Source organism: Dama dama, chromosome 21, assembly GCF_033118175.1.
Source record: "Dama dama isolate Ldn47 chromosome 21, ASM3311817v1, whole genome shotgun sequence".
In the NCBI taxonomy this organism is placed as follows: Eukaryota; Metazoa; Chordata; class Mammalia; order Artiodactyla; family Cervidae; genus Dama; species Dama dama.
The window spans coordinates 16,148,688-16,175,387 of NC_083701.1; the positions used below are offsets into that span (position 1 = coordinate 16,148,688).

Genomic DNA, 26,700 nt, shown 5'->3' on the forward strand with positions numbered 1-26,700 from the left:
GGAGAAAAGACTGGAAGGGAGACTGGTGGCAGGAATCATACTGATTTCTCAGTATTATGTATTAATTTCCAGTTCCAAGTAGTCTATAGAAGAAAACTCTGTAATTTGCTAAGAAAACCGGGTCTTTAGTGTCACTTTAAATGTTAATAGATTTTCTTTTAGCATATTTTGTCAGATAAAAATTTCCTAGTCACTTCGTTTAATATATGTTAAACAAAGCATTTGTCACTATTATAGAACTTAAAAGTTCCAGTTAATTGCTAATCTCTGTCTCTTGATTCCTCTTAGGTGCTCATATTTTAAAAACCCATAAAGGGAAACAAAAAGCTTAAGACAAGGAATATTTAAATGTTTAATTTGACTGAATTTTCTAATTCATGCATAAGAAATATTCTGTCTACATGCAATATTGCTAGAAAACACTGCTGATAATTACCATCATTCTAGGCAAAGAAAGTGAAAGACGGGCACCTTTCTGTTGCAGGGCAAAACCTACAGGAAGAGAAAGCACCTCTCTCCCCACCCCCACCCCACCCCCAGTGCACTTCCAAGTCCCGTGTTCTAGCTTCCTCTGCTGTCCCCGTGCTGATGATGATGCGGCAGTTTCTTGCTGCCCTTTACAACTAGTTATCTAAGCAGTGGCTTTCAAACTCTTGACTGCTATCCCCACAATACCACACTGTGTGACTTGGTACACATTTGCATATATAAATATAACCCAAACAAAAATGGAACACTATTTCCCTTACTAAATGCAAGTGTACTTTTAATTTTTTAAAAGTTCATCGTGACCCACTAATGTGTAATGACCCCCAGTTTAAAAGGGCTCGTTATTTTCACTGGTTAGTTCCACAACTGTGGGACACATAATATGGGCTGGCTTTATGATTTACTTGAACCTGGTTCCTGGCTCTAGTTACATGCAAGATTGTCCCAGAAATTTATTTCTAATTGCTTTGTTTTAAATATCCTAGCAGTTAAACTTTTCTGTTAACACTGCTGAAAACTTTAATACATACTGTTAGGCTTTTTATGCTAAAGATGCTAAAACAGTATCTTTTCATTTATGTGAAAAAAGATAAATATCTTTAAAACAATATTTACTTAGAAATTTAACCATCTATTTTTGTTTTGTTTTAGTCAAATCCTGGAGATAATGTCAGCAGTAAGAGATGAAGATCCACTGGAACTAGCCAATACACTATATAACAACACTATTAAAATATTTTTTCCTGATATGTAATTGATATGTGTCTCCCATTTTCCCACCATGTATATAAAATTTCATGATAAAACTTAAGTTTCAATAAAGGAACTCTCTGGAAGTTGTCTAAAGAGGTATCATATCACTGCATACCACCCATGAAGTCAGATCAGAATTTTCTAAAATCACTTAATTTTGGTTTAAAATACTGAAAACCCCCCAAAGTATTTCATTTTGTAATCTCTTTAAAAGTTTAAAAGGACAATGTTATGACAATGCTGCAAAGACAGAATGGCTTATACTGATTTTTACATCAAAATTAAAACCATTAGCACATCCTGGTTTATACCAAAGTTTAGCTGCTATAAATAAGCTTACTTCTCAACTCGCACAGTCTCTGATCTGAATCATTACTTTGAAACCCAGCTCAACTACAATGCTAATCTCAAGTGTCAAAAAAGTCTCAGTCACTTCTGACAGCCTATTTTCCCCTTAATTGCAAAATACTCTACATACATATAGAATTTATCCTCTGGTCCAAGTTGTTTTATTTCCTTGATTTAACATAGTTTCCCCTGATTTGCATTTTTATTCTCTCGCACCCATTTTAAAGAACAACTAGGGTCCCGAGTTGGATACATCACAGACTTTCATTGAGGAATCTTTGGCACAGTTGACGCACCATATTATTACATCTATTAAAAAGTTATTTGTTCAAATTTGTCATAAAAATGTGAAAACATTTTATTCTATGTACAATAATGTACACAAATTTAAATAGGTCACCAAAGAGACCAGAAGTAATTAAAGAGGTATATTTACAGTAGCACATCACAGTAAACGGAAAACCATTCACAGATTCAACACTGATACTGTTTTTGTGCTTGGTTACACACTGAAGTGAAGCAGATTACTCCATTCTGGATGAACTGAATTTTAAACAGATACCTCAATGATCAGTAAATGCTATTTTAATCAGTATCGTCATCAATCAGTTCTTCAGCTGCTGTGCCTGTGTGCTGAATCACTCCGTTTCTTTCTCTCTGAGCATCATCATCACAATCTGTACTGTCATCTTCATTCAATTCCCTGTCAGATTCGGCAGCAGCTTCTCGTATAGCTTCCTCTGGATTTTCATTGGGTGCAATAAATCCATTGTTGTTAGATGTATTTGTGTTATCCTTGATATCATCTTCAATGTACACTTTTTGATGGCACATTGGACAAGTATCTTGAATGTACAGCCATTTCCGAAGGCAAAGTGCGTGGAAATAGTGATTACATGGTGTGATACGAGCAGATGTTGTAAACTCATGGTAGCAGATTGCACATACGTCATCTATTTCTTGTAGGCGGCTCCCCCTTATTTCAGGAAGTGAATTAATTTTTTTTACAGCAGTTCTACGATTCATGAATGTCTTCCAGCCATTTTTCGCTTGTAAGTAGATGTTAAAATAGGCATGTAAGCACATCATACAAGCCCGGATTTTACTTCCTGACTCAAACATCATAGTATAAGCCCCATTTCCAAACATTACTACTCCAAATATAAATTCAATAATATTGCCTGTTGAACGAACATAGTAGACATAATCATCAAGCTTTTCCCAGAGGACATTATAGTAGCCATCAATCATGAATAACGTATAAACAGTGAGAGAAACTATTACTTTTAAGCAGAGCTCCACACAAAAGGCTGTAACTGCAAATAACCATGTATTTAGTGCATAGTGATGCCAAAGAACATAACTGAGTATAACAGGAAGAATAAACAGGCAAGCAGAAACAAAGAGCACAGGAAAATGTCTACGAAAAGATGACACATGAGAGGCACTGAGCGACATTAATACGGGGTCTGTCATTCCATGGATGAAATGCAGGACTGCTGTTAATAAAAGGCACATGTTTCTGCTTAAGCGAATAAGTCTCTCTTCTGGTCTTAGCCCACTTAAACCAGTCTGAAGAGCCAAAATGAAAAATAAAACAGGTGCTACAAAGCCAAGTCGCCTGTCGTCTTCTTCAGTCGATCCAATGAAGGCCAATATTCCAAGACCCAAGTAGTGGGCTACTGAGGAGATGACAGCACTCATGCCCAGGACAGTGAGTGTGGAGTCACATCCACTAATGATAAGGTTGCAAATGAGGTCCCAGAAGTCATCCCAAGAGAGAAAGAAGGAATCCGCTTCACTGGCCATTCTTAAAATGTACACTAACACTGTAGCCTGAGCTGTAACTCTTGTCAGCCAGAAGACTCTCAGGACATCTGGGAAGCGGATCCTCTTCCAAGTGTCCTCCATCAACAACTGTAACCCATAAATTCGATACATGTGCCTCACTAAAAGGTAAACATATCTTGTGGAATAATAAAACCACTTAAGTTTCACTGCCAAGACAAGCACTGTATTTAATGTGAGAATCAAGGAAGAAGTAAAAACTAAAGTCTCTCGGATGTGTAACGGTAGTTCTGTGATTAAGCCTATTACAGGAACCAAGAGATCCAAAATAATTAACTGTGAATAGATGGAATGAATTTGGAGTAGTGTGATGTATCCAATTCCAAATGTTAGCTGTAGAACAATGAGTGCCATCCACAGCGAGGGCCCTTTTCGAGGAAGCAGCTCAATTCCAAAAGCTGATGTGTTGTAGGCACCATAGAAGTCAATGTGCAAAGCAGCATAATAATTTACCAACACTGAAGTCGCAGCTAATAGAAAGGCTGAGCTGTACATGTAAAACTTGAAAAGTGATCGCTGTGACAAGATCAGAACAATACTGGATACAAATATACCTAAAAAAAAGAGAGAAAGAGGTCATTCGAATGAAACTTTGTTAAAGAATGTTTTTCCATTAAAAGTTATGATATTCTTCCTTTAATAAGTATGAACATTTTCAAACTGACGAACATTATGCCTCAAGACAATTTAGGCTTAAAGGCCAATAAATGTTTTGTAAAATCAGAGTTCAACAGGACAGATCAAACATATCCTTAACATCTTACTCCTTATTTTCTAATTTTCAAAGTAATTCAAGTAGCATTATATCTCCAGAAACCAAATTACTAAAATATTTCCAAGATGAGATTGTTGTGATATACAGTTTAACAAAGCTTTAAACTTGAAAGAATGTATACTGTAATTTCAAAATTATTCAAAAATAGTTTTCTTAGATACACCTGTCATTTAAAAGTGGACATTTAATTTCCAAATACATGGGATTTTGTTTAAAGTATCTTTAATATTAATATCTCATCTTGATACCACAGCATTTAAATGCTTTCTTCTCTGAAATTACCCTCTGTGTTTTTTTCAGCTTAACTTTATTGAGGCTTTCAATGGGTAGGTGGAAGGTCTCTCCAGGTGAATGTCACATTGCACCTGAAAATATGTGGGTTATTTTCAAATATCCCTTGATACTGATTTCTAACATAATTCCACAGTGATAAGAGAACAGACTCCATATGATCTCAATATCTTTGGACCATGAAATTTCTGCACCCTGTTTTATGCCCCTGGATATGTTCCAGTGTCTCCTAGTTTACAGTCTACGGGAACTTAATAGAATTTGTATACTACTGTTGTGTGAAAACTGTATAAATCTGAATTATGTTGAATTAGTTCACAGTGCTTTTCAGGTCTATTATATCCTTCTCTGTATACTAATTCTATTAATTTTTGAGAGTTTGATATTGAAACGCCAACTAAAAATCTTCATTTATCTACTTAAAAAATTGTAATATGTAATTGAACTATATATAACCTTGTTTTGTATGTTCCAAGTCTCCTGTAAATGTGTTATCATACTTTGATAATGTAAAAAAATTTGAAGAAAACCTTAAAAAAATAGTTAAGATAATTTCATTACAAAAACACTAAAAATAAGCAAAATGGACAACATTTATTCCTATTAAATCTGAGATTTTTCTTAAAAGTGTTCTTTAGGATGTCAAGTTTAAGTTTTACATTTATAGTTACTCCTATTTCCTCCTTTTACTTAAACTGTGAACTCCTGCAGGCTCTTATTTTTCCTGCTGCTTAAATCTGAGAATTCTCCCTTGGGTCCAAATTCACTTTCTGTACATACTTTCCTACAGATACCAAACATGTCCTCCACATTTCCTTTCTCCTTATGTTTGAGTCTTTTTCTTCAAATGTGTGTGTGTACCAAGTTGCTTCAGTCATGTCCAACTCTGTGACCCCACAGACTGTAGCCTGCCAGGCTCCTCTGTCCATGGGATTCTCCAGGCAAGAATACTGAAGTGGGCTGCTTTGCCCTCCTCCAGCGGATCTTCCTGATCCAGGGATCAAACCCGCATCTCTTTACATATCCCTGCATTGGCAGGTGGGTTTTTTGTTTTATGGGTTTTTTGTTTTTTGTTTTTTACCACTAGCGCCACCTGGGAAGCCCTTTCTTCAAACAGTCATCCTTCTGATTATTCTTCAAACTAAAGTAGCATTCAGAAAACCAAAACGTATTTTAGTAAGTTTCCCCCCCTCCCCAACTCCATAAGCACCAATATACGGTCTCATATGCACCATCTTTCTTGGTGCTCTGACAAATTTTTAAGTGAGATTACAATAAACATTATTATCCAAGGTTTCAACTATGGAAACCACATCCAATTATTCACCTATTTCTACTTCTGCACTGCAACTACAATACTCAGAATTTCTAAAACCTAAACCTAAACTCACCTCAAACAGCTCTTCCTTTCAATTTCCAATTTCAGTCAGAGATACCATTATTATTCTTTTAGCTGTACCTCTAGACCCCCAGCCTCAAACTCTGATATTAGTGACAAATTCTACTAATAACTATAGCTCCCTTTTCCTCAATGACACCCATCTATTAGTCTGTCTCAAAAACTCTTTCATTCAAATCCACCTACAAGCCACCAAATTGCCTTTCTTCATGTCTGTGGCTCAAAATACTGCAGCAGCTCTTACTGATTAAAATCTACAGGTCTTGTTCTAACATTCAAGGACCCAATTTGCTATAAAGTATCAATAATATTCCTCTCAACACAGGAACCAACACTTAAGATTTCTTTCTTAAACACACCCCTTCTTCTCTGCTGTAATTAGTTGTATTTACATTCTTCTCTTTGCCTAGCAGGATGGCCCCATCAACTTCCCAAATCCCTGACTGTCCAAATCCTACCCATCCGACAGACACTCAGACATTACCTGATACTGTAGTTTATAATTGTGTGTGTGCGCTTAGTCACTCAGTCATGTCTGACTCTTTGTGACCCCATGGACTGTAGCCCGCCAGGCTCCTTTGTCCATGAGGATTCTCCAGGCAAGAATACTGGAGTGGGATGCCATGCCCTTCTCCAGGGGATCTTCCCAACCCAGGGATAGAATTCTGATCTCCCACATTGCAGGTGGATTCTTTACCAGCTGAGCTACCAGGGAAGCCCCAGTTTATAATAACCTGACCGTAATATATAATGTGTCCTTGATAGCAAGCAAGGATCTGAACTTTTACATCTATGGATTCCAAAATATTTTGTAGAAAATAAAGTCCAATTAGTATTCACTAGGGAAATAAACATTTCTGTTGAATTCTGAATTATATTTTTAAAGGCAACCATGAAAGACAGCCCACTTGGAAATGAAAAACTATGACAAGACAAAGCGGAGAAATCAAGCCATGGCGTACAGAAAAAGTGACAAACTCCAAACAAAACATCCATCTCTCCATGTGACTCCGGTATGTAACCAAGACCGACAACGCACGTTACAACGCAGGTGTTTCACAACCCACTGCAGTCAGAAGCAAGAGCCAAGTTCCTCCAAATGATGACTGCCCACAAATTTTATTTTGGGCCAATCTGTCAGGTCATTTGTGAGAATCAGAACAAAAGGAAACAATCACCTGGAAGGTAAATACATCGACCTCCGTGCAAGAACTACCCGATTTGCTGAGCAAGTGGACCACTAACAATCTCCCAAAAAGCTGTCAGCTGGGAATGGCCCTTTCAATAGAAAATGGGCTTTTTTTTTTTTTTTTTTTTGAACAGGATGAGAAACCCCCTTCCATGGGATGTAACAGAAAATAGAATTTATTCAGCCACCACATGCCATATGTAATCTTACTTTCTCTACACAGAAAAACAAAACTCAGTAGTTTTCTCCTGAGACAAAACTTAATCTAAAATAAGTCAAAATTAAATCAAGATAACTTCAGTTCTACTTTATGCCACTTTTTAAAAAGGGAGAGAGTTAAGTAGGAACTGTAAATTATTTTTAACTTGCTATTCACAAAGTGGTAAATTATCTTTACCTGTCAGTATTCATGAACTTTGCTATAACTTATAACCAGACTTTATTCTAATAGCTTTTTTCCCACCACTAAAGCTTATTTTTACACACAGATTAAGGAATGATTTGGGTTTTTAGAAATACTTCCAGATAAAAAGTGCCATTTTGCTTTCTGCAATGTACCAAAAGAAAAAAAGAGAATATGACAGGCAAATAAGGCAGTGAGACTACAACTTCAAAGACTGGTATCTCCTTGTAAGTAACAATCTTATACTACTCTTTCCTGATCAAAATCACTCCCCAAGATTTAATAATGACCAACATTTCCTGGTGGCTCAGTGGTAAAGAATCCACTTGCCAGTGCAGGAGACACAAGAGACACCGGTTTGATCCCTGGATCAGGAAGCTCCCCTAGAGTAGGAAATGGCAACCGGCTCCAGTATTCTAGCCTGGAAAATTCCACAGACAGAGGAGCCTGGTAGACTACAGTCCACAGTCCATGGGGTCGCAAACAGTCAGACACAACTGAGCACATGCATGCCACCATAAACATTTCAAGAATAGTATAACATGATTTTAATTCCCACCCAAAGTTTGCATGCATATGAGGTTCTTAAATTTTTCCTTTATATTCACGTTCCTGTGTATGGAATACAGAATCAGCTCTCATCTTCACAGGAAAAACGTAGGTCAACTTTCCAAGTCTCTCAAGAACTCTTCCCTCTCAAGGCCTTCAGGAAGTGTTGTCAGTAACACCGACGTTTCATTTCATTTTCACAACTCCAGACATTCAACTCTTGATATTTAACCTGTAGGCCTAAGAAAATTTAGCTCCTAGACAGGAGTCCTCACTAGGATTTAAGAGTGACCTGCAATAAGTAATCAAGGCTATATATAAATGCTGCTTTACAAGGAAAAATCACCTTGGGACAGTGGCAAATAGAACTAACTAACATCACAATTTAGGGATCTGGTTCTCCAGTGATTAGAGTTTTACTGAAGTGCTCAAGGCAGGAAAAGAGGCTAGAATCCGAATCAATTCAGGTGCTCTGAAGCTACATATGAATTCAATTCATGAAAGAGTTGAGGGCCTTTTCAATTTGGATTACCAAAAGCCAACAAAACAAGCAGACCAAAAAAAAAAAAAAAGCCCAAACAAAAAAAACAAATCACCATGTACGTCATACAACAAAATGTTTAACTCTTTTATGTGTAAAGTCCATTCACACCATTAACCATTCTGAAGTTTGGGACTAAAAACTGGAAGGAAATAATAATAATACAACTCCCCAGGTACCTTCAATACCTTTAGTATATAACCTAAAGCAAGCTGTGGAAAAACATTTCAACACCTGACAGAATAAAGGTGAAACAGTAGTAAAATAAATCTTGTAACTGCCCTATTACTCCCAAGGGAAACCTATGCAATGAAATGTAGAACAAATAAAACATCTTGAAATGTTAATCTGTAGATGTACCTGACAAACTATAGCATAAAATTTTTTTCTATCAAACTTTTAAAAAAAGATACTCTTATTAATAAGATAAATTGCTTTTTAATTTTAACAAGTATGTTTTTATTAAAAACATATGAACATGATTTTTTAAAAGTCCAACCCTATAGGTATTAAATGAAGAATTAACCAAATTTTGCATAAACAAACACACTCATGGATAAATACTTCTTTTTGCTTTTTACCCAAAGGAGATCCCATTATAATAACTGAGTCTTTTTCAACCTTTTCAAAAAACTGCATTTCTGAATACTCACTGGGCATCTTCTTACTTATTGACCATTCATGTTTCTTCCTCTGTGAAATGCCAGTTTATCTTTTGCTCATTTATTTATGGAGCTGTTTTTCCTTGCTGAAAATAGTCATTTAAAAAAATATTCTGACTACAGACTCTTTGTAGCTATCTGTAATGCAAACATCTTCTCCAGATGTGAGGCTGCTCTTTTCTCTTTCTGATGCTCCCTCTGATTAACAGAGGTTTTTAATTTTAATATCACTGAATTTATTATTTCATACATTTGTTTTTATATAGTTTTAAAGAACTTTTCCCTTACTCTAAGATAAAAAAGTTCTACATTTTCTTCTAACTTTTTAAAGTTCTGCTTTTCACATTAAGATACTAGTCCACTTTGAACTATTTATATACTGATGTGAGGTAGGATTCAATATAATTTTTTCCATATAAGTAACTAAATTACCACAAATTGAATAGTCCACATTTACCTCAAATGTACTTCAATTCTACCTCTGAAACACATCAAGTTTCTCCACATACATAGATAGTCTGTTTCTGGGCTTTCAACTCTATGCTCTTTATTGGTCTAGTTGTCCATCTCAGTGGTTCTCAACCAGAATCAGATTTTGCACTAATCATTTGGCCACAATCGCGCCACCCCCACCACCAAAGAATTATCCCTCCAAAATGTCAATGGTACCTGCTCAGACTCCCTAGGCTACCCCAGTGCAGTCAATAATTACAATTGCTTCACTTTGTTTTTACAGTCACAGGTTTTCTGAGTTCCTTCTACAGCACCAAAAGTAAGTCACTTTTTGCAACAACTTCACTGCATGGCTGTAACTAGTACACATATGAATAGATTCTCTTTCAACAGAGATTTAGATTAACAATTTTTGTTTTGTTATTACCAACAATGCTGCAACAGATATTCTTGCCCACATTTTCTCTAAAACTGTATCTTCAGGCCAAATATTCAGAACTAGAATCGTGAGTCAAAAGGTATAATGAATTTTAATTTCAGTTGACAGTGCCAAGTGGCTTTACATAGAAATAACAGCTTACCAAAACTGTTTAACATCATCTATTTTCCCATATCTTTGCCAAACTAGTTTTTATTCAAACTTTGAATTCTTTACCAATCTTGTAAGTAAAATTTTAACTGCATTTCTTTAATTATAAATGAGGCTGAGTAATTTTTGTTTTGCTTATTGACCTTGTGCATTTCATTTACTCTGATATGCTTATCCTGGGGCCTATTTTCCTCCGGGAGTAAATATTTTTCTTATTGGCAGAGTAAAACTCTTACTAGTACTTCAACTAAATATGACACAAATATTTCACCCTTAGTGTGTCATTTAAAAAAAACTTTGTGAAAAAGAATTTTGTCATCAAGAAGTATTTCATTTTTATGTACTCAAATTTATCAAAATTTCCCTTGTAATTTCTGGATTTTCTCTTATGTTTAGAAAGGCCTTTTCAAGCCAATGAATTGTCATTCTATGAGTAATACTATTAAAACAAACTCCTCTGCTTGCATTTTCTGCCTTGGAATTAGATTTGCTAAATCAGCATTACACTGCACTGGGTTACATTTCATTTAGCATTTAACACCTCCTAAGAATAGCTTAATATTCTTAAAAATTAAATATATTATGATATGATCTAATTTGGATCTCCAAAATGAGATGCTTTGTATTTTGACCTGCAGAAGCCTCATATTAGTTTGATACCATAAAAATAACAGTTTCTTGTAGGAGAGTAAATTCTTTAGACACTATAAATAAAACTGGATGCAGAACAGATTTCCATCTTGACAATTCCATCTTAAAGAAAAAGGTGAGACTAACAAATTTTGAGATTTAAATTCAGTAGTACAGAGAGGTCTACAATTATTAAAAAACTAACCAGGGAGAACAATTGATTTCAACTATCTTTGGGTATCTTTTACACACAAACCTGTCACTTTGAATAACAAACAAGATCCTTCATTGTTTTGCTGTTCAGTTGCTAAGTCGAAACTAACTCTCTGCAACCCTCCAGGCTCTCCTGTCCTTCAATGAATGGTCCTCAAATATTTAGGACATTTATTTTTATTCAGGGTGAAATTTTTTACCACCAAAACCAGTTTTTAATAATTTTATTATTCTTACAAATATGATAAATTAGTATAATTACATTGTCATAATGTGAGGAGCTTCCTTTGGGGCTCAGATAGTAAAGAATCTGCCTACAATGCAGGAGACCTGGATTCAATCCCTGGGTCAGGAAGATCCCCTGGAGAAGGAATGGCAACCCACTCCAGTATTCTTGCCTGGAGAATCCCATGGACAGAGGAGTATGGCAGGCTACAGTCAATGGAGTTGCAAAGAGTTGGACATGACTGAGTGACTAATACACACAATGTGAGGAGCAGCCAAGAGATAGACTTGGAAAATATTTTGTATCTTTCATAAAGTCTGACCCAGAGAACATTCTGAAATCAAAATTTTCAAATAAACAGCACCAACATTTTGCTGATGACTTCCAAAAACCAAATTATCTGTAACACAGTAGTATGGTCTTAACTGAAGTATAAAAATTTTGTTTAAAAGCTATTAATACTATGTTTACTAGTAGCTAACAATTAAATGTTCCTTACTAGATTCCAGATACTGTTATAAGAGCATATAGCCTTACTTATTGCCCTTAACACTCTATAAGAGAGATACAATATTATGGTTCATCTTCAAAAAGGTAGAGAAAAGAGGCACACAGGTTAAGTAACTTGACAGAAGTCACATTCTTATTTAACCTGTCAAATACTAACTTCCATGATTTGCTACAAAAATAAGAAGCATGGATATAGTACAAAGAAAATACCAGTTCAATGTTCTTGAACTACAAAAGAGTTAATCAAAGAAAATACTCCTTTCAAGTTCCCTAGCCTGAAGCTCAACCATGAGCGCCCTGCACTGAAGTACCTGGTATACAGGCCAGAACATTCAAGGCATTGGCTACACTGCTGCCAGAATGACTTTGTGAATCCTCTCTAACCCAGTTTTGGGTTTTTTTTTTTTTTTTTGGCTCCTCCTCCTTGGCCTCCTGCCTCCTCTCAAAACAGACTAGGAAAAGCCCCTCCTACCACCCTCAAATCCGTTACACTTGTTATTTATTGCCCAAAACAGAACTGAGTAATTTCAAATTTCATGAAGTTTTCTAGGAGTCTGTTAGCTTCTACTCTCTAGCAAACTTTCTCTTCTCCTATGGGGTTCAGGAATAGAAATGATCCATGTTCTCCATTTCTCAGTCTCCCCACCCCAGGAATCAGCACAGGTACTGACTACAGGCACGTATGTTATCATGTCATCAATTAAGGTGGAGAGGTGGGGGGGTGGGGGGGGGTGGCAGTCATAAGTTCAGCTGGGACCACCTTTCTACCTATATAATGAAACAAGCAACTGCCTTATTATGATGAGGAACTTCTAAATGACATGAATAAAATGCTTTCCCAACAGGTCCCTGTTCTTATTCATTTCACTGTAACATTATTTAACTAACTTCATTTTTATCCCCCCCCCCCCAAATATCAGTATTAAACAAAATATGTTAAGTACAAAACATTAAGGTTGCTAATTCTCTTTTTATATTGTAGCAGAAAACAGTAGTTTCAGGTGAATAATGTAATGATTCGCTATTTCAATATACTGGAAATCACACAGCTCCATTTTTGCTACAAATGATGAGGGCATCACATTTTTGCAGCGGTAAGTGGGATTACGTTACTGACAAGTCTTGTGCTAAGGAACATCACATTCACATTTGTTAGTTTTAAGGCCTAGCGTTATGATCATTACTATACCATTCTGCATCTGGATTACAGCTGTACTGAGGAAGAAAATGAGGCACCCCTGATGTCTTAAGACAACGTTAAGACAAGGATCTTGCTGTGTATCAACCTCTAGAACTTTCAGTTTCCTCACCTGTAAAATGAAACTATTCATAACACCACCCAACTTCCTTTGAGGGATTTTTGAAAGTCAGGTTAGATAACACCAGTGAAAATGCACTGCAAAAGTAAAGTATCAAAAAATGTCAAGGGTTGTTATTTATCGCTGAAAAGAAAACTCAATATTATTTTTTAAAAGAATAAAGTAGCAACAGATGGCTTCTAACTCAGACAGGCTTAGAAAGGATCTCACCATCCGCTCGTCCTCAGCAATACTTCAAAAGAACTACCTCACTAAAACCTGACACCCTGATTATTTCATCAACAAAATCTGCCACGTTTCAATTCCTTAAAAACTTAAACAGAAATGCTTCTCACTCCGGCAATGCAAGAGAAAACGGGGAATGAAGTACAACATGCTTTTCACACTCCACTGTTATAGAACGAAGATACTGATTTTCATAAATCTCATCAGTTTCTAGCCACCTTTTTATAACCGTTCTCAATACCTTCTCCTCTATTCACAGAAAATTTTAGGACTCATTATCAAGTATCACCTTCTTCATGAAGGTCTTTGGCAAGTCTCAAGATTTGATTGACATTCTCTTTCGTGTGGGTGTCATTCAGACAACACCACACGAATACTGCGCATTTTGGAAAGGGGGAAACTGAGGCCCAGGCCTTGGCACGACGAGCCCAAGGTCACACACGGCGAGATGGCAAAACGTAAGCAGAGGTGCTGTTTTTCCAAGGCTGTCCGTAGGACGCGGCTCACTCCCCAAGAGAGCAGCAGGCGCAGGGCCACATGCTCGCACATCGCTCTTTGCTCCCCACCCTCACTCCAGAGGCAAAAACCAACAGGAGGCTGACTCGCCCGGAGGATCGCTCTGCTGTCAACTCCGACACCAGTGTCATCTCCTCCTCCCGCCCGGCCCACAAAGACGCCGCCCGCCCGCCTTGGGGTGGGGGGTAAACGAAACTAGTTGACACACACACGCCCCACCCCACCGTCCACCTGCACACGGCCGCCCTCCCCCTCCTGCACTTCTCGGCCCGCTGAGCCGTCCCCGGACGCATCCTACCCCGTTCCCCTCACCAAGGAGCCGGAGGAAGATCTGGAGTCCAGTGCAGAACCGGCTTTGGCTGGAATCGTAGTAGGTGTTGAAAATGGCGTCGATGATGTAGAGGCAGGGCACCCGGAGCGCCACTTCGAGCGCCGCCCAGACCTGCTGATGGGCCATCCGCACCTGCTGCTGCGGGGGCCCCACCGCCGCCATGAGCCGCTGCCACACCGGGGCTGGGCGGGCCGGGCAAGGCCGCGCGGGGCAGGGCCCGGGACGGCGGCCGGGGGCGGAGGCGAAGGCAGGCGACTCCGCCCCCGCCCTCCCTCCTCTCGTGTCTCTCTCACGGCCCGCCCCGCCGCCCGCTCGCGTCTCCCGAGCTGGAGCAGGCGGCGGAGGCAGCGGCGGCGGCTCCCGGGAGGCCTCCGGGTGTCGGTGTTTCCGGCCGGCTACGGTCTGGCTCCTCCTCCCTCCACCGCCTCCCCCGCCCGCGGAGCCACCATCTTGACCTCGCCCGCCCGCCCGCCTCTGCCGTTGCTGCTGTTGCCAGACCGGGAGGCCGCGCCCGCGGTCACGCGAGACCGCGGAGCCCGCGCGCCGACGCTCGCGTCATAATCCGGCGCTAGGGGCGCTCCCCGTGCAGTCATCACGCTCGGCGTAGCAGACGTCCCTCTCGTTGCCATGGTTTCTGCGCCTTCGCGGCTTTTGGCGCCACCCAGTGGCGCAACCTCCGGGTAGCTGCCTCACCACTAGAAGCGTCGGGGCAGTGTGGATTTCCTTGCTTCCGTGGGCGGGAATTATTTGTTACTTTAATAGAGCCCATTAAACGTCCCATAAACATGATTCAGAGCTGCTGGGAGTTGGAAAGCCAAAAGGCGCCGCCCGCCAGAGCAACTCAACTCCACCGACAGGCCGGGTCTGAGTGGCCGACCTTCCGGCGAAGATGCTACCAGGCCGCCTGGGGTTCTGTTGCAGGCGTCGCTGCTCGCGGGTTATGGAGCAACGCTGTGGTTTGGGCTGGGTGTGGTAAGCGATACCGAGAAAAACATCCCTTTGCACATTATCCTTCCTGTCTCCTACCTGATTGGGCAGAACTGCGGACACTAGTTGGCCACATTAGTATTATGTAAAGGGCAAGACCTCTGGCCTTGGTATTTAGGTCACATCTTTGAGGTACGAACACCCAGGCAATCCCTTCTCAAGGCGGAAGAGACCATACTTTTTAATGTTTCTGTGGGGGATTAGAACATAAGACCAAAATAAGACACTTTGACATGATTATTTTAAGTTGAAGATAGTTGAGACACAGCAGGAACAAACAAAAAGCTCTCCACCTCAGCACTTAACCCTTCTATTTGCCTAAATGATCTTAATTTCGTGAAAGTCGCTCAGTTGTGACTCTTTGCCTAGAATTTTCCAGGCCGGAGTACTGGAGTGGGTAGCCGTTCCCTTTTCCGGGGGATCTTCCCAACCCAGGGGTTGAACCCAGGTCTCCCACATTGCAGGCGGATTCTTTACCAGCCGAGCCACAAGGGAAGCCCCAAGAATAAGGGAATGGGTAGCCTATTCCTTCTCCAAGGGGATCCTCCCGATCCAGGAATCAAACCGGAGTCTCCTGCATTACAGGCGGATTCTTTACCAACTGAGCTATCAGGGAAGCCCTCCATTTACCTAAAAATCAGACGTAAATTTCTATTGGTAAAGTTGTGTCCCGCCCCCTTACCAAGAGGACAGCTCAGACTCAAAACACCCTCAAACCTTATTAAACTAATCCTTATCTTCCATTAGTTTTCCCCATATGTTTACCTTCCCAGAGTTTGCCATCCTTGAAAGCCTAAACCCCTTTTCCTTTTATCCATTTCTCTACAATATATGGTTCTTTTTTAAGATGCTGTATAAGCCCCAAACTGTAGCCACCTCATTGAGTTATTCAACACTTAGCTTCTCCCAGGCGTCTGTGCACTGCATGAGTCAATAAACTCTTCTTTTTCTCTTGTTAATTTTATTTTAATTTTTATCAGTTTAATTTCCAGGACCCCAGTCACAGAACCTAGGAAAAGGCGTTTGTCTCTCCCCTACACTTTCTTATCCATGTTTTAACAGTTTCTGATTTAAATCTGATGCACAGATTTTTATTAGTATAAGAATTTCTAATTAAAACTAAATACCACCTTGGGACCAGAACTTTCAGGGTGGTGGCACAGTTGTTCTTTCAGATAGGACTTCAAGCAAGTCTCTAAACTCACTATAGGTCTCACTTTCCCCATCTGTAAAAATGAAGGTTTGAATAAGATCCTGGCAAGGACTTTAAAATACTACCTTAAAATTAATTTATATGAGTGAGGTAGTTTTTAGAAAAATTGTAGGAATTTTGAAGATAAAAGATAAGCTTTCAAAGAAATAGCTGCAATTCACTGAATCTAATCTCTCTGGCTTCTACATTGGTTTGAGTGTTGCACAGCTCATGTATATAGTAAACTGGGTCTACCCAGAACAATAATGTGGTGTCTATGTATTAATAAATTACCCATGTTAAGAAATAAAATTCTGTTTCGTTTGACAGTGGTTCAAAAGCCTTTCAGTAGCTCTAAAGAGTCCTTAGATGTAGAATGTGTAAAACTTAGTTTGAATTTTCAGTTTATATTTTCATCAGCCAAGTCTTTGTTACATGCAACAGGAACTGATTCTGGGCTATCTGAAGCAAAAGATTTTATTAGAGAATTGTTTTAATTATTTCCTCAAGATTTCAAGCTCCAAGAGTGACCATGCAATTGGTCAAGCTTATTGGATTATATCTCTGTACCCAGGGCTTCCCAGGTAGCACAGTGGTAAAGAATCTGCCTGCAGGAGACCCAAAAAATGCAGGTTCGATCCCTGAGTGGAGAAGATCCCCTGGAGAAGGAAATTGCAACCCACTCCAATATTCTTGCCTGGAAAATCCCATGGACAGAGGAGCCTGGGGGACTATCGTCCATGGAATTGCAAGAGTCAGACACCCCTGAGCACACATACAGGCATCTGTACGGAAGCTGCACCAGAGGGTAGATACAAGCAGCTCCCTTAGTGGAAGAAAACAATAGGAAACCAGCACTTAGAATTTCCACCCCTCCCCCAATGTATTATGTATTTTTTCTTTTGAATGAAAGATGGGGGTGCTGGTAGGAAGGGTAGGGATTGATAGCCCCCCCAAAGGATAAATACATACCGTAACTTTATCTCAGACCTTGGGAATTAATTAAGAAATAATCTCTTATCCTAAATTGCTTTATAGTTTTCTCATTAAATTTCAGATACACTCAAGACCAGTGAATCCCATGGCCATGTGCCCACTGAAACATCACCTGCCGTAAAGCGGGTCCCTAGGTCAAAGGCAGTATTAGGCAGGACACATTGATGGATCAAACACTTGGAAATCATTGGCTAAGTAGTCTGACCAACACCCTGTGGACAGGAAAGGCAAACCCATACCTGGAGATAGGAAGATTCTAGTCAGGGTCAATCACTGTCCTTCCAGGATAGGAGTCCAGTGTAATCAACTTGCTATTAAGCAGATGATATATGAGGTGCTCAGGGCTGAACATGAGGGAGTGGCCAGCTAGTGAGTGGAGACCATGTTGTTGGCCTCTCAATAACCTGCATTTCTGGACATGACGATGTACGTGAGCCCATTATGCCAGTACTGGGTTAGCTGGTGACGCGGCTGCTGGTTAACTGGCCACGCCTATTTACTTGGTTGTTGAGTGCCTTTACTGTGGTGGACTGTCCCCAGTAGGCATTGTTATACAACCCAAAGCTCTTTACTCACATGCCCAAGCCCATAGATGTCTCCGCTGCTTCTTCTCCAGGGTTCCTAGTCCCAGATCTTTTTCATTCCAGGCCCCTAATCCCCTAGCCATCTTATTTGCCACTTGCCAAGAAGCTCTATTTTTACTTCAAGCCACTTCCCTTTCCACACAAAAGGGATGATCAGGAATACTGCCCCAGATTCCCCTGTCATTTAACACTACTGAGTAGGACTGTAGGGCAGCAAAAGTCTGTTTTTGTTTTGAACCCATATCCCAACAAACCAATCTGTGAAGTTAGCTTGGGCTTTTTTGGCCTCCGTCAGCTAGACAGAGAGCCTCTCAAGCAGCCTCAGCTGTGAGTCGTGGGAGGGACCGTGGTGCGACATGGGAGCCTGGGCTGCCTGCCTGTGCACCTAATTTCCCCTGGCCCTGCTTGTCATCAATCCCAGGAATACCACTTCCACCTTACGATGGATTGACTTGGTGGGTCTGACAAAACTTAGGGCAACTTGGGCTATAGGGTCGCTTGATGCCCCACGAGATGCTCAGTTCCTACCAAGGCCCATCAGCATGCAAGGAGCCATTTGTGAATGACATGTTCTCCACTGCAGATTCCTTGGCCTTGCTACGGAAACTAGAAGTCTACTTTGGGATTCTCCAATTGGAGTCTGCCATGAACTCCTGTGACTGCTTTGCTTATCAGGTACTCCTGTCCTGTAGAAAATCTGCCGTATCAAATGGCTCATGTATTAAAGCTAATTACACTTCAGCCTGTACCTGCTTCAGAGCCTCTCTGTGCTCTGCATCCCACTGAAAACTGGCAGCCTTTCAGTCAGTGTATGAATCAAGAGCAGTATTCCCAGGTTCTGAATTCCCACAAGGAAGGCTGGAGCTTGATGTGCTTCCTCGGTGGCAGAATAATACTGATAAAATGAGTGAGATGCAAAAATTCATTCTTTATTGTGGAGACATCTTGACATTCAAGCAGACCACCGGACCTTAAAAATTTCACTGATGTAAAAAGGATGCTGGTTCCTACTAGTGATTATTTCTTATCCTTGGGACTACAATATGCTACCTACATATCTGGCCCAAGTAGTAATGATGTCACGAATGTAATAGTGACGTTCTGTGGAAGGTTCAGATGGTCCAGGTCTCTCCAGACTACATCATGACAGAGGGTGGGTGGGTACTGCGCTCTGTCCTGTATGAACACAGTTGCTTCTGACCCCACATCCTCAGGCCCAGTTCCAGACTCATGGCTCCTGTTGGTACACGTAGGTTAGGTCCTGAATCTCCTTTGGCACATAGGCCCACTTGAGCATGTTGAAAGTAGACAAAGTGAAGGGAAATGAGCTTTAGAACTGTTTTTTTTTTTTTTTTTTAATAAGAGTATGCATAGCTTTGATTTTAAAATAAAACTCAATTACTCAGTCTGTCCATCTATATCTACTTGCCTAAACATGTTATACCAAAATTCAGTTTTAGCTTCATATTCAATATTTTCTGCTTGCTTTTGATTCAGCCTTGACCTCTTAAATACCCAGAGGCAGATACCTGTTTTCTCACTGTTTCTGGCCTCTCTGAAATCGTGTGTGATTGTTGGTCAAGAAATCTTGTAAGTTATCATACCTAAAAAGAAAGATGTCACTGCTAAAACATAATTGTAGCAAGAAATTCTTATGTGCTTTACATATTGAAACATGTCAATTGACGTGTGTTATGTATATTTATTATTGCTAGAGTGAATTTCTGCAATGATTGTGAAAGCTGTACATTTACGTACAAAACAATTATTGTAAACTTCTAAATAGTTTAAAAAAACTAGACAAAATTTATGAAACAACGCAAGCCACTGGACATAGGCGATGAAGGGGGCAATGTCCACGAGAGCTGGAAAACAAAGTGAGCCATACAGTTGCTTTGGTCCACTGCCTGGAGAAGTGTTCTAGGCTGTGGCACAAGAAGCGAGGGGAGGCCAGCAGACTCCCTGTGGTGAGGAGATGGGACTCAGAGTCCTGGGAGCCCAGGTAACTATAGAGTTCACAGGGCAGAATGCCAGGAAGCAGAGAGGCACACACAGAGAGAACTCCAGAGATCTGCTGACCAGGCCCTAAAAGCATTCAGCTGAGTAATGACCCGCCCACGTGATAGGAAACTACCAAAGGCCAACAGAAGAACCATCGGAAAGGATTACAGGAGACAATACTCAGAGCTCACACACACAGGGCGCTGGGTAATTCCTGTTCCTACCAGTAAGAGTGGCAAATGTCCTAATTCACAAGGCATCAGTCAGAGAATGAAGAAAGGTCTTGCTTCATGATGGAAAAAAATTCATCCCAGACTAAATGCTGCTCTGACAAATGCTCAAAAACAAGATTCAAAAAGATCAAACTGTTCAAGTAACTTAACTGTATTCCAGAAAAAAACTCAAAAATGTTTTTAGAAATATGAAAATAGTTTTAATCATTTAAAATAATAGTTCAGCTTGAAAATGACTATTTTAATGGCTTGTCCAGTGTGAAGTGGCTGCACCCTGAGGCTATTCAGAATGACATATATTGAGTTTCTTCTCATATGTGCATTCAGGGTGGGAAAAACTGAAATTAAAAATGCTTTTTCTAAGAGAAAAATGATCTCATAAGCCCTATATTTCCATTCCAGTTAAATCCTGATTCATGTTGTTCATTAATGTATATCAAATGTACTATGCAAAATGGAATAGTTATTAAAAAACCCAATGCCATCCATTATACTTAAAAAAAAATCACTAAAGATGTGGTTTAAATTGGAAAAAAAAACCAAAACTTTTTTACATACTAGTTTCTCATCATTTTTAATTTGCATATTTAAAATTATACATGATACTGATATATTAATACAAGTATATAATTTATTAAAATTATGGAGTTAATGAATATAGTTCATGGTTAAGTGTTTGATAAAATCATTGCTTTTTAATCACAACTTCTCCATCAAGTGGGAGCATTAATCAGCAACTAATACTGACACCTGCAAAGGAAAGCTTTAGCGCTTCTACAAATTCCTGGATTGAATCTGTAAGGACTCTGTGAGCCTCCTGACTCCTTTAGTCTTTCCTTGGTTCAGTTACACGTCTCTTCTGGGTCAGGCCATCCAGCAAGTGCTTGGAGAAAACTGTAATGTAAATGGATATACTCAATTGGAGAAAAAGGTTAAGGGACCCTTATTTTCTTCCATTCACACACAACTCCTGCTCACTCTGGAACTTTCAGCCTAGGCATCCCTGCTCCCACCTTCCCAGTCACCCTCTTCACCCCCCACAACCCAGATCCCCAAATGTGGGAGGTGCCTCCCGACATGTGCCTGTAAAAGCCCATTTGTTTCTGTATGTGCACTTAGTACATGGTACTGACATTGTTTCCCTCATGTCTAAGTCACCAGATGGTGATTCCATGTAGGCAGGACTTGGCTGCACTCACCTGTGTCCCTGGCCCTCTACCCAGTGCCGGATTCGGAGAATTCACAGAACATCCTCATTAGCCAGTGAATGGCTTTCAAAATATGGACCTTCTGCTAAGTAAAGCAGATGTGTAGCAGTCACTCACAGGCAAACTGGGAAATGGTAGTTGCCCTGACACAAAGACTGACGGAAATATTCACGATATACTAGTCACTGTGATGACAATTACCGTATGTTAACTCATTTAAACTCAAACACCTTCATTTCAGGACACATTCAGTTGTTAACTCCAACCTACAGATGAGGAAACGAAATCATGAAAGATTCACGATTTGCCTCAGGTCACACTTCTGTGTAGACCTGCCAGGAAATGAATGAGTGAACCTGAATTCCATGAAGGCAGAGCGCACATGTCTCCCTTTCCCACTAATACTCCGGGCCTGGTGTGCAGAACAAGGTGAGTGAATTCACTTGGGTGCACCTGACGTGAGCCGCCTCTCCCACACCTTACAGCAGGAAGGCAGCGCCTAGCCCCTGGACAGGTGGCTCCCTGACTCATTCCTCAGTTTCTCCCCCACCTCCCTCCCCATATTGGCTCAAGCCCCAGCCTGCCATCTTGAGCTTGAGGAGAGAAAGCAGTAGGCACCCATGTGGGAAGAAACCCAGTGTGTGAAAGAGGAAGTGAGGAAGGCAAACCCAGGAAGGCTGCTCTGTGGGATGGGAATGGAATCCAGGCGCCCTCTGCAGGATCACGTGACTGCCAGAATTCCCTGGGGGCCTGCCCTGCACCAGACACTGTTCCTTTTAATCCTTACATCAACCCTCATCTTCAGCATGCCGCTCACTGCTGCTGCTGTTCCAAACTGATCTACTGGCAACGCTCCAAACACTCTCTGAGCAAACCGGCACCTGTTAGTCTCTTCAAGCAGCACCTGCTTCCACACCAACTCCACTTAACAAAATCTTGCCCAGTTTTTAAGAGCCACTTCAAACACTACCTCTCTGAAGACCACCCCATTCAATTCTCAGAGCTTTTCTTCCCCACTTTCACACTCCCATGACAACTATCACCCACATGGACACATATTGTGTCCCAACTTTTTCTGCATTTGTGTTAGGTCTGCTGCTAGCCTGGGAGTTCCTCAGAGACAGCATCTAATGTCTCTTCATATTTCCTTTAGCTCATGTGGACAACAGGCATTTAATATTTGCAGAATAACACACACAGCAGCAATCCTGTCCTTACTGCCACCACTGCAAGAGAAGGACAGGCAGCCCAGCCCAATGCCAGGTACAATCACAATCCTGAGAAAGCCACACTTTGCTTTTTTTTTTTGGCCAGGCCACACAGCTCTTGGGATCTTGGTTCCCTGACCAGGGAATGAAGCCAGGCCACAGTAGTAAAAGCCTGGGCCATGAGGCCACCATGAATTCCCAAGCCACACTTTGTATTTCTTTCATCAGGCAAACAGGCCCATGTGGCTTCAAAGTGCCCCAAAACAAAGCTCTGAAAGGTGATTCTTGACTATTAGTCAACCCCAAAGGTAAACTGACTCCCTACAATTAGTCATTCCAACAGTAAACCAAGGTAAGGCCTGGAAAACTCACAATCTCCGACATTCCTTAGGGCTCCTTATGTTGGCCCTGATGTTGCCAGGAAGGAAATGGAAAGGGAATTTGCAGCCTGTAAAGATCCTCAATTTTAACTCAAACTTTAAAAAATATCTAGCAATTGGCAGCTACTGCACAAGCTACAGCTGGAAATCTAGTTTTCCTATCATTTAATATAGTCATTCTTTAACATTTTCTCTACCACAATAAACCCAACATAAGATACACTCTCCCCACCCTGCTCCCCACACACTCATTTAGGCATGCTAAATAGGGAACTGAGTCAGTACACTGGAGTAATTGTTGTCTTCATCCCTCCCTAATTTAGTCAGTCATAATAACCAAGCAGCACCACTCTGTCTTGCTTTGGAAGCCACGGCTTAGGCCCATCGATTTTATTTCTCAAGTCCATTCTCCTCCCACTGCCACCACCCTAGTCCAAGCCACTATCATCTCATGCCTCAACAACTACAGAAGCCCGGCTCACCCATCTCCCTGCTTCCATCCTGGCACCACTCCAGGCAAGTTCCCACATGACAGCTGCAGTGATTTTGAAAACAGCATTGTGTCTTCCACTTTAAAATAACAAATGCCCTGTGTACAACTGTCTATTAGGTAATACGCATGTGAAACCATACATGGAAAACCTCATTTTGCAAATGAGAAGATCCTAGGCCAAAAAGAATATTGAAACCATGTACCCTGGGTCAGACAGACAGAGCCAAGGTCAGAATTCAGAACTGTGCAGACAGGTCTCATTTCAATGAGCCACACTGCTTTCTCCCACGTATGTGGCTCATTCTGTAGTGTGTTAATGGAAGACAAGTGAAGTTATATGTATTGATTGAGGGCCTGCTTTCGGGGTCACAAAATGTTAGATTACCAGGAGACAAGAGGGGTGAGACCCGGCCTGAGCTGATGCTTTCAGGGTGACTCACAAGTAGATCTTCCCATCTCAGGATCCACCTCCTCTAGCCAACTAGAGGACAGGGGCGGCATTCCAAATCCAGGACTATGTGATCCACGTGGGGAGCATAGGATTTCACTGGTTGGATGTGCAAGATTTGTGTCTTCCACGGTTTTCCATGCACCTGATGAAGAAGAGTGGCAATTCGAGTCTCTGCAGCTTCGGCCCACCTCTGCCACTCTGGCTTGGTAGCCACTGACAGTGTTTTCCTCCTAGAATCACTGGTAGCTCCATTTTTCAACTGGTTGCTGATAATCTGCTGAGGAGAAGGCCAATGCTCTTCCATCTCACTGCTTCCAGGAGGCTGGAGAGTCTTCCCTGGGAAAGACTCAACATTTTGGTGAATATGCAAAATGCCTCCAGCATCCTGTTTTAGCAATCGGCAGGCAATGGGCCAGCCTTCTTCAGAGCTGGGAATCAGCCCCAGATTCACCCGGTCCGCAACGTTTGATAGCTTCAGTTTTCTGTTATCCCCAAAGTGTATTTGGCATTGATCAGCTACTCCATTGAGTTCAAGGTTATTTCTCAGAGCAACTACCGCATGGGGATTCCACTCACAAGCATGGACGAAAGCAGCCTCGGCATGAACTAGGAAAGGCAAGGTAAAATAACCAATCCCCGCATAGAGATCCACCAGCACTTCTCCGGCGCAGGGCAGCGACGCCACACGAAGCTTCTCAGTGATGTTTCCGAAGGAGAACATGCACTGGGTCACGTCAAACTTATACCGAATCCCATTATCCACATGCTCTACCCAGCCGTGGTTGCCCAGCAGCATCCTCACTGCTGGAGTCCGAGTGCTATCCGGGGACACCCGCCCTCGTTTGGCCAAACGCTGGACGCCAAGTGCCGAGGCAACCGTCTCCCAGAGTTCTGGCTCCAGATGTCTCCACTGCTTGGCTTGGAAACAGTCCTCACTCAGTAACAAGAGGTCACCGTGTCGTTGCCAAGATCGGGGCAGGTCAGCCTCCAACTCGGCCGACCACGTCACTCCGCGGCCCTCTACCCAGCGACTCACCTCAAGACACAGCCTTTGGGCAGGTGAGTAACTCTGGGCCTTCTTTGAAGGAACAGGATCCAGGAGCTGCGTCAGCACACAGGTGCTGCCTGGAGCCACACGATTCCTCAGCTCCTGCAGATGCTGCTCAAGGAGGGCCTCTCTCAGAACCGGTAGCGCCACGGTGCCATCCCGCAGCTTTTTCACACGGTGTTGTCGATCCAGGAGTTTCTGCTTCTCGAGATATTCCCTGTATTGCTGGGTAAATCGAGGCTCAGTCACAACTGCAACAACAGCAGTGGGCTTCCCGCCTGTCCCTTCCATGTTGTTGCTGGCCCCACATTCTCTCCGACTCCCTCCACCTGCCTCTACACATTCACGCACAAAACAGGAAGAAAAGCTCGCACAACGCCGGCGGGGGCCGGAAGTGACGTCAAGCAGGCAGGCCGGAACTAGATTATATTATCTCTGTTGTTGACGAATGGCGTCGGCGTCGCCGTTAGGTGTGAAGCCGCCGCCGCCATCTTTGTTGTGGTCAACCATTACTTGCTCCAGCCTATGAGAAAATTAGTAACAAGAAGGATTTACAAACTTAGTCGACTTGAACTGTCGACTTATAAACTTCAAATTAGTTGGTATCCTCCGGAAGCCTCAGTCACTCTCTTCCATGCTGTTTAGCCATCAAAAGAGAGACGTGAACCTGAAACGATGCCCTATATTTGGAGAAAGCCTTCCCCTAGTCTCCTGCTGCACCTAAATCTCAGTCTGAGATGAAATTATTCTCAAGGCTAAACACACTCTAGGGACACCGGTCTCCTTTCGCTTTCTAAACCAGGCCAAACTTTTTCTTGTGCTTTTGCCTCTACACTTGCTGAAATGCCCTTCCCCAGAAGATAGAATGCCAGGAGATTTGTCTGACGGTTATTTTCTTGTGAGGCCTTCATTAAACACTCAAAAGTGTCACTCTCTCCCCTCCACGTTATATCTATTTAACACAGTGATTCTGATTTGCTATTTATTTGTTTACACTCAATAGCCCTCAGACAGTGACACTTATAGTTGCTCAGTTATGTCCAACTCTGTCATTTTTTTTTAATCTGTTCCTTCTTTAGTCTCTCTCTCTCTCTTTTAAATCCATTTTAGCTGCACTGGGTCTTTCTTGTGATTCACTGGATCTCCATTGTGGCGTCCAGACTCTTAGTTGCAGCATAAATGCAGGATCTAGTTCCCTGACCAGGGACCACACTCAGGCCCCCTGCATTGGGAGTGTGGCTTCCTATCCACTGGACCACCAAGGAAGTCCCTCTTGTCACTGATTTCTAACTTCAGTCCGCTGTGGTCAGAGAACATACTTTGGTATGATTTCAATCCTTTTAAATTTATCAGGGCTTGTTTTATGATTTAGTATATGGTTTATCCTGGAGAATGTTCCATGTGCTCTTGAAAAGAAGAATATGTATTCTGGTGGTGGTGGTGGAGCCAACAGGCCTGTGTGTTAGCTGATCCATTTTAAAGTTCATGCTCAGATAAGGTAATTCTGTCATCACTACAATTCACAAACATAGCCTCAATTCAGAAACAAGAATGCTTAGTATTGAGTATATCTAAATGCATGGCCTTCTTTTATTCCCTTGTATTCAACATACTCCCTCCCTTTGCTGAAGCTCACTTTCAGGACTGCTCTCACTCTCTT

General features: G+C 41.4%; 3 protein-coding genes across 5 annotated transcripts in view; 1 reads left to right on the plus strand and 2 right to left on the minus strand.

Moving 5' to 3' along the window:
• Positions 1–1,325, plus strand: part of TATDN1 (TatD DNase domain containing 1) — a 31,673-nt gene extending 30,348 nt beyond the window's left edge. For both annotated transcript variants that reach the window (XM_061123238.1, XM_061123239.1), the window contains one exon: positions 1,141–1,325. In XM_061123238.1, the coding sequence (XP_060979221.1) occupies positions 1,141–1,243 (103 nt within the window). In that variant the 3' untranslated portion in view covers positions 1,244–1,325. The remainder of the gene's footprint in view (positions 1–1,140) is intronic.
• On the minus strand, positions 340–14,470 carry RNF139 (ring finger protein 139). The gene is made up of 2 exons (XM_061123237.1): positions 14,241–14,470; positions 340–3,992 (listed from the first exon to the last, which is right to left on the minus strand). The coding sequence occupies exons 1-2, from the start codon at positions 14,419–14,421 to the stop codon at positions 2,176–2,178; spliced, it is 1,998 nt and encodes a 665-aa protein (XP_060979220.1). The 5' UTR covers positions 14,422–14,470; the 3' UTR covers positions 340–2,175.
• A 6,340-nt stretch (positions 14,471–20,810) lies between these two features.
• Positions 20,811–25,419, minus strand: TRMT12 (tRNA methyltransferase 12 homolog). Of its 2 annotated transcripts, none has more exons than XR_009689513.1 (2): positions 23,927–25,419; positions 20,811–21,146 (listed from the first exon to the last, which is right to left on the minus strand). XR_009689513.1 is itself a non-coding variant. In XM_061123244.1 (2 exons), exon 1 carries the CDS (start codon positions 25,329–25,331, stop codon positions 24,015–24,017), a length of 1,317 nt encoding a protein of 438 aa, XP_060979227.1. In that variant the 5' UTR covers positions 25,332–25,419; the 3' UTR covers positions 20,811–21,146; positions 23,982–24,014. The 2 variants fall into 2 exon arrangements, 1 of the variants encoding a protein (XP_060979227.1); XM_061123244.1 differs by having other exon boundaries at positions 23,982–25,419.
• Between the last annotated feature and the right edge of the window lie 1,281 nt (positions 25,420–26,700).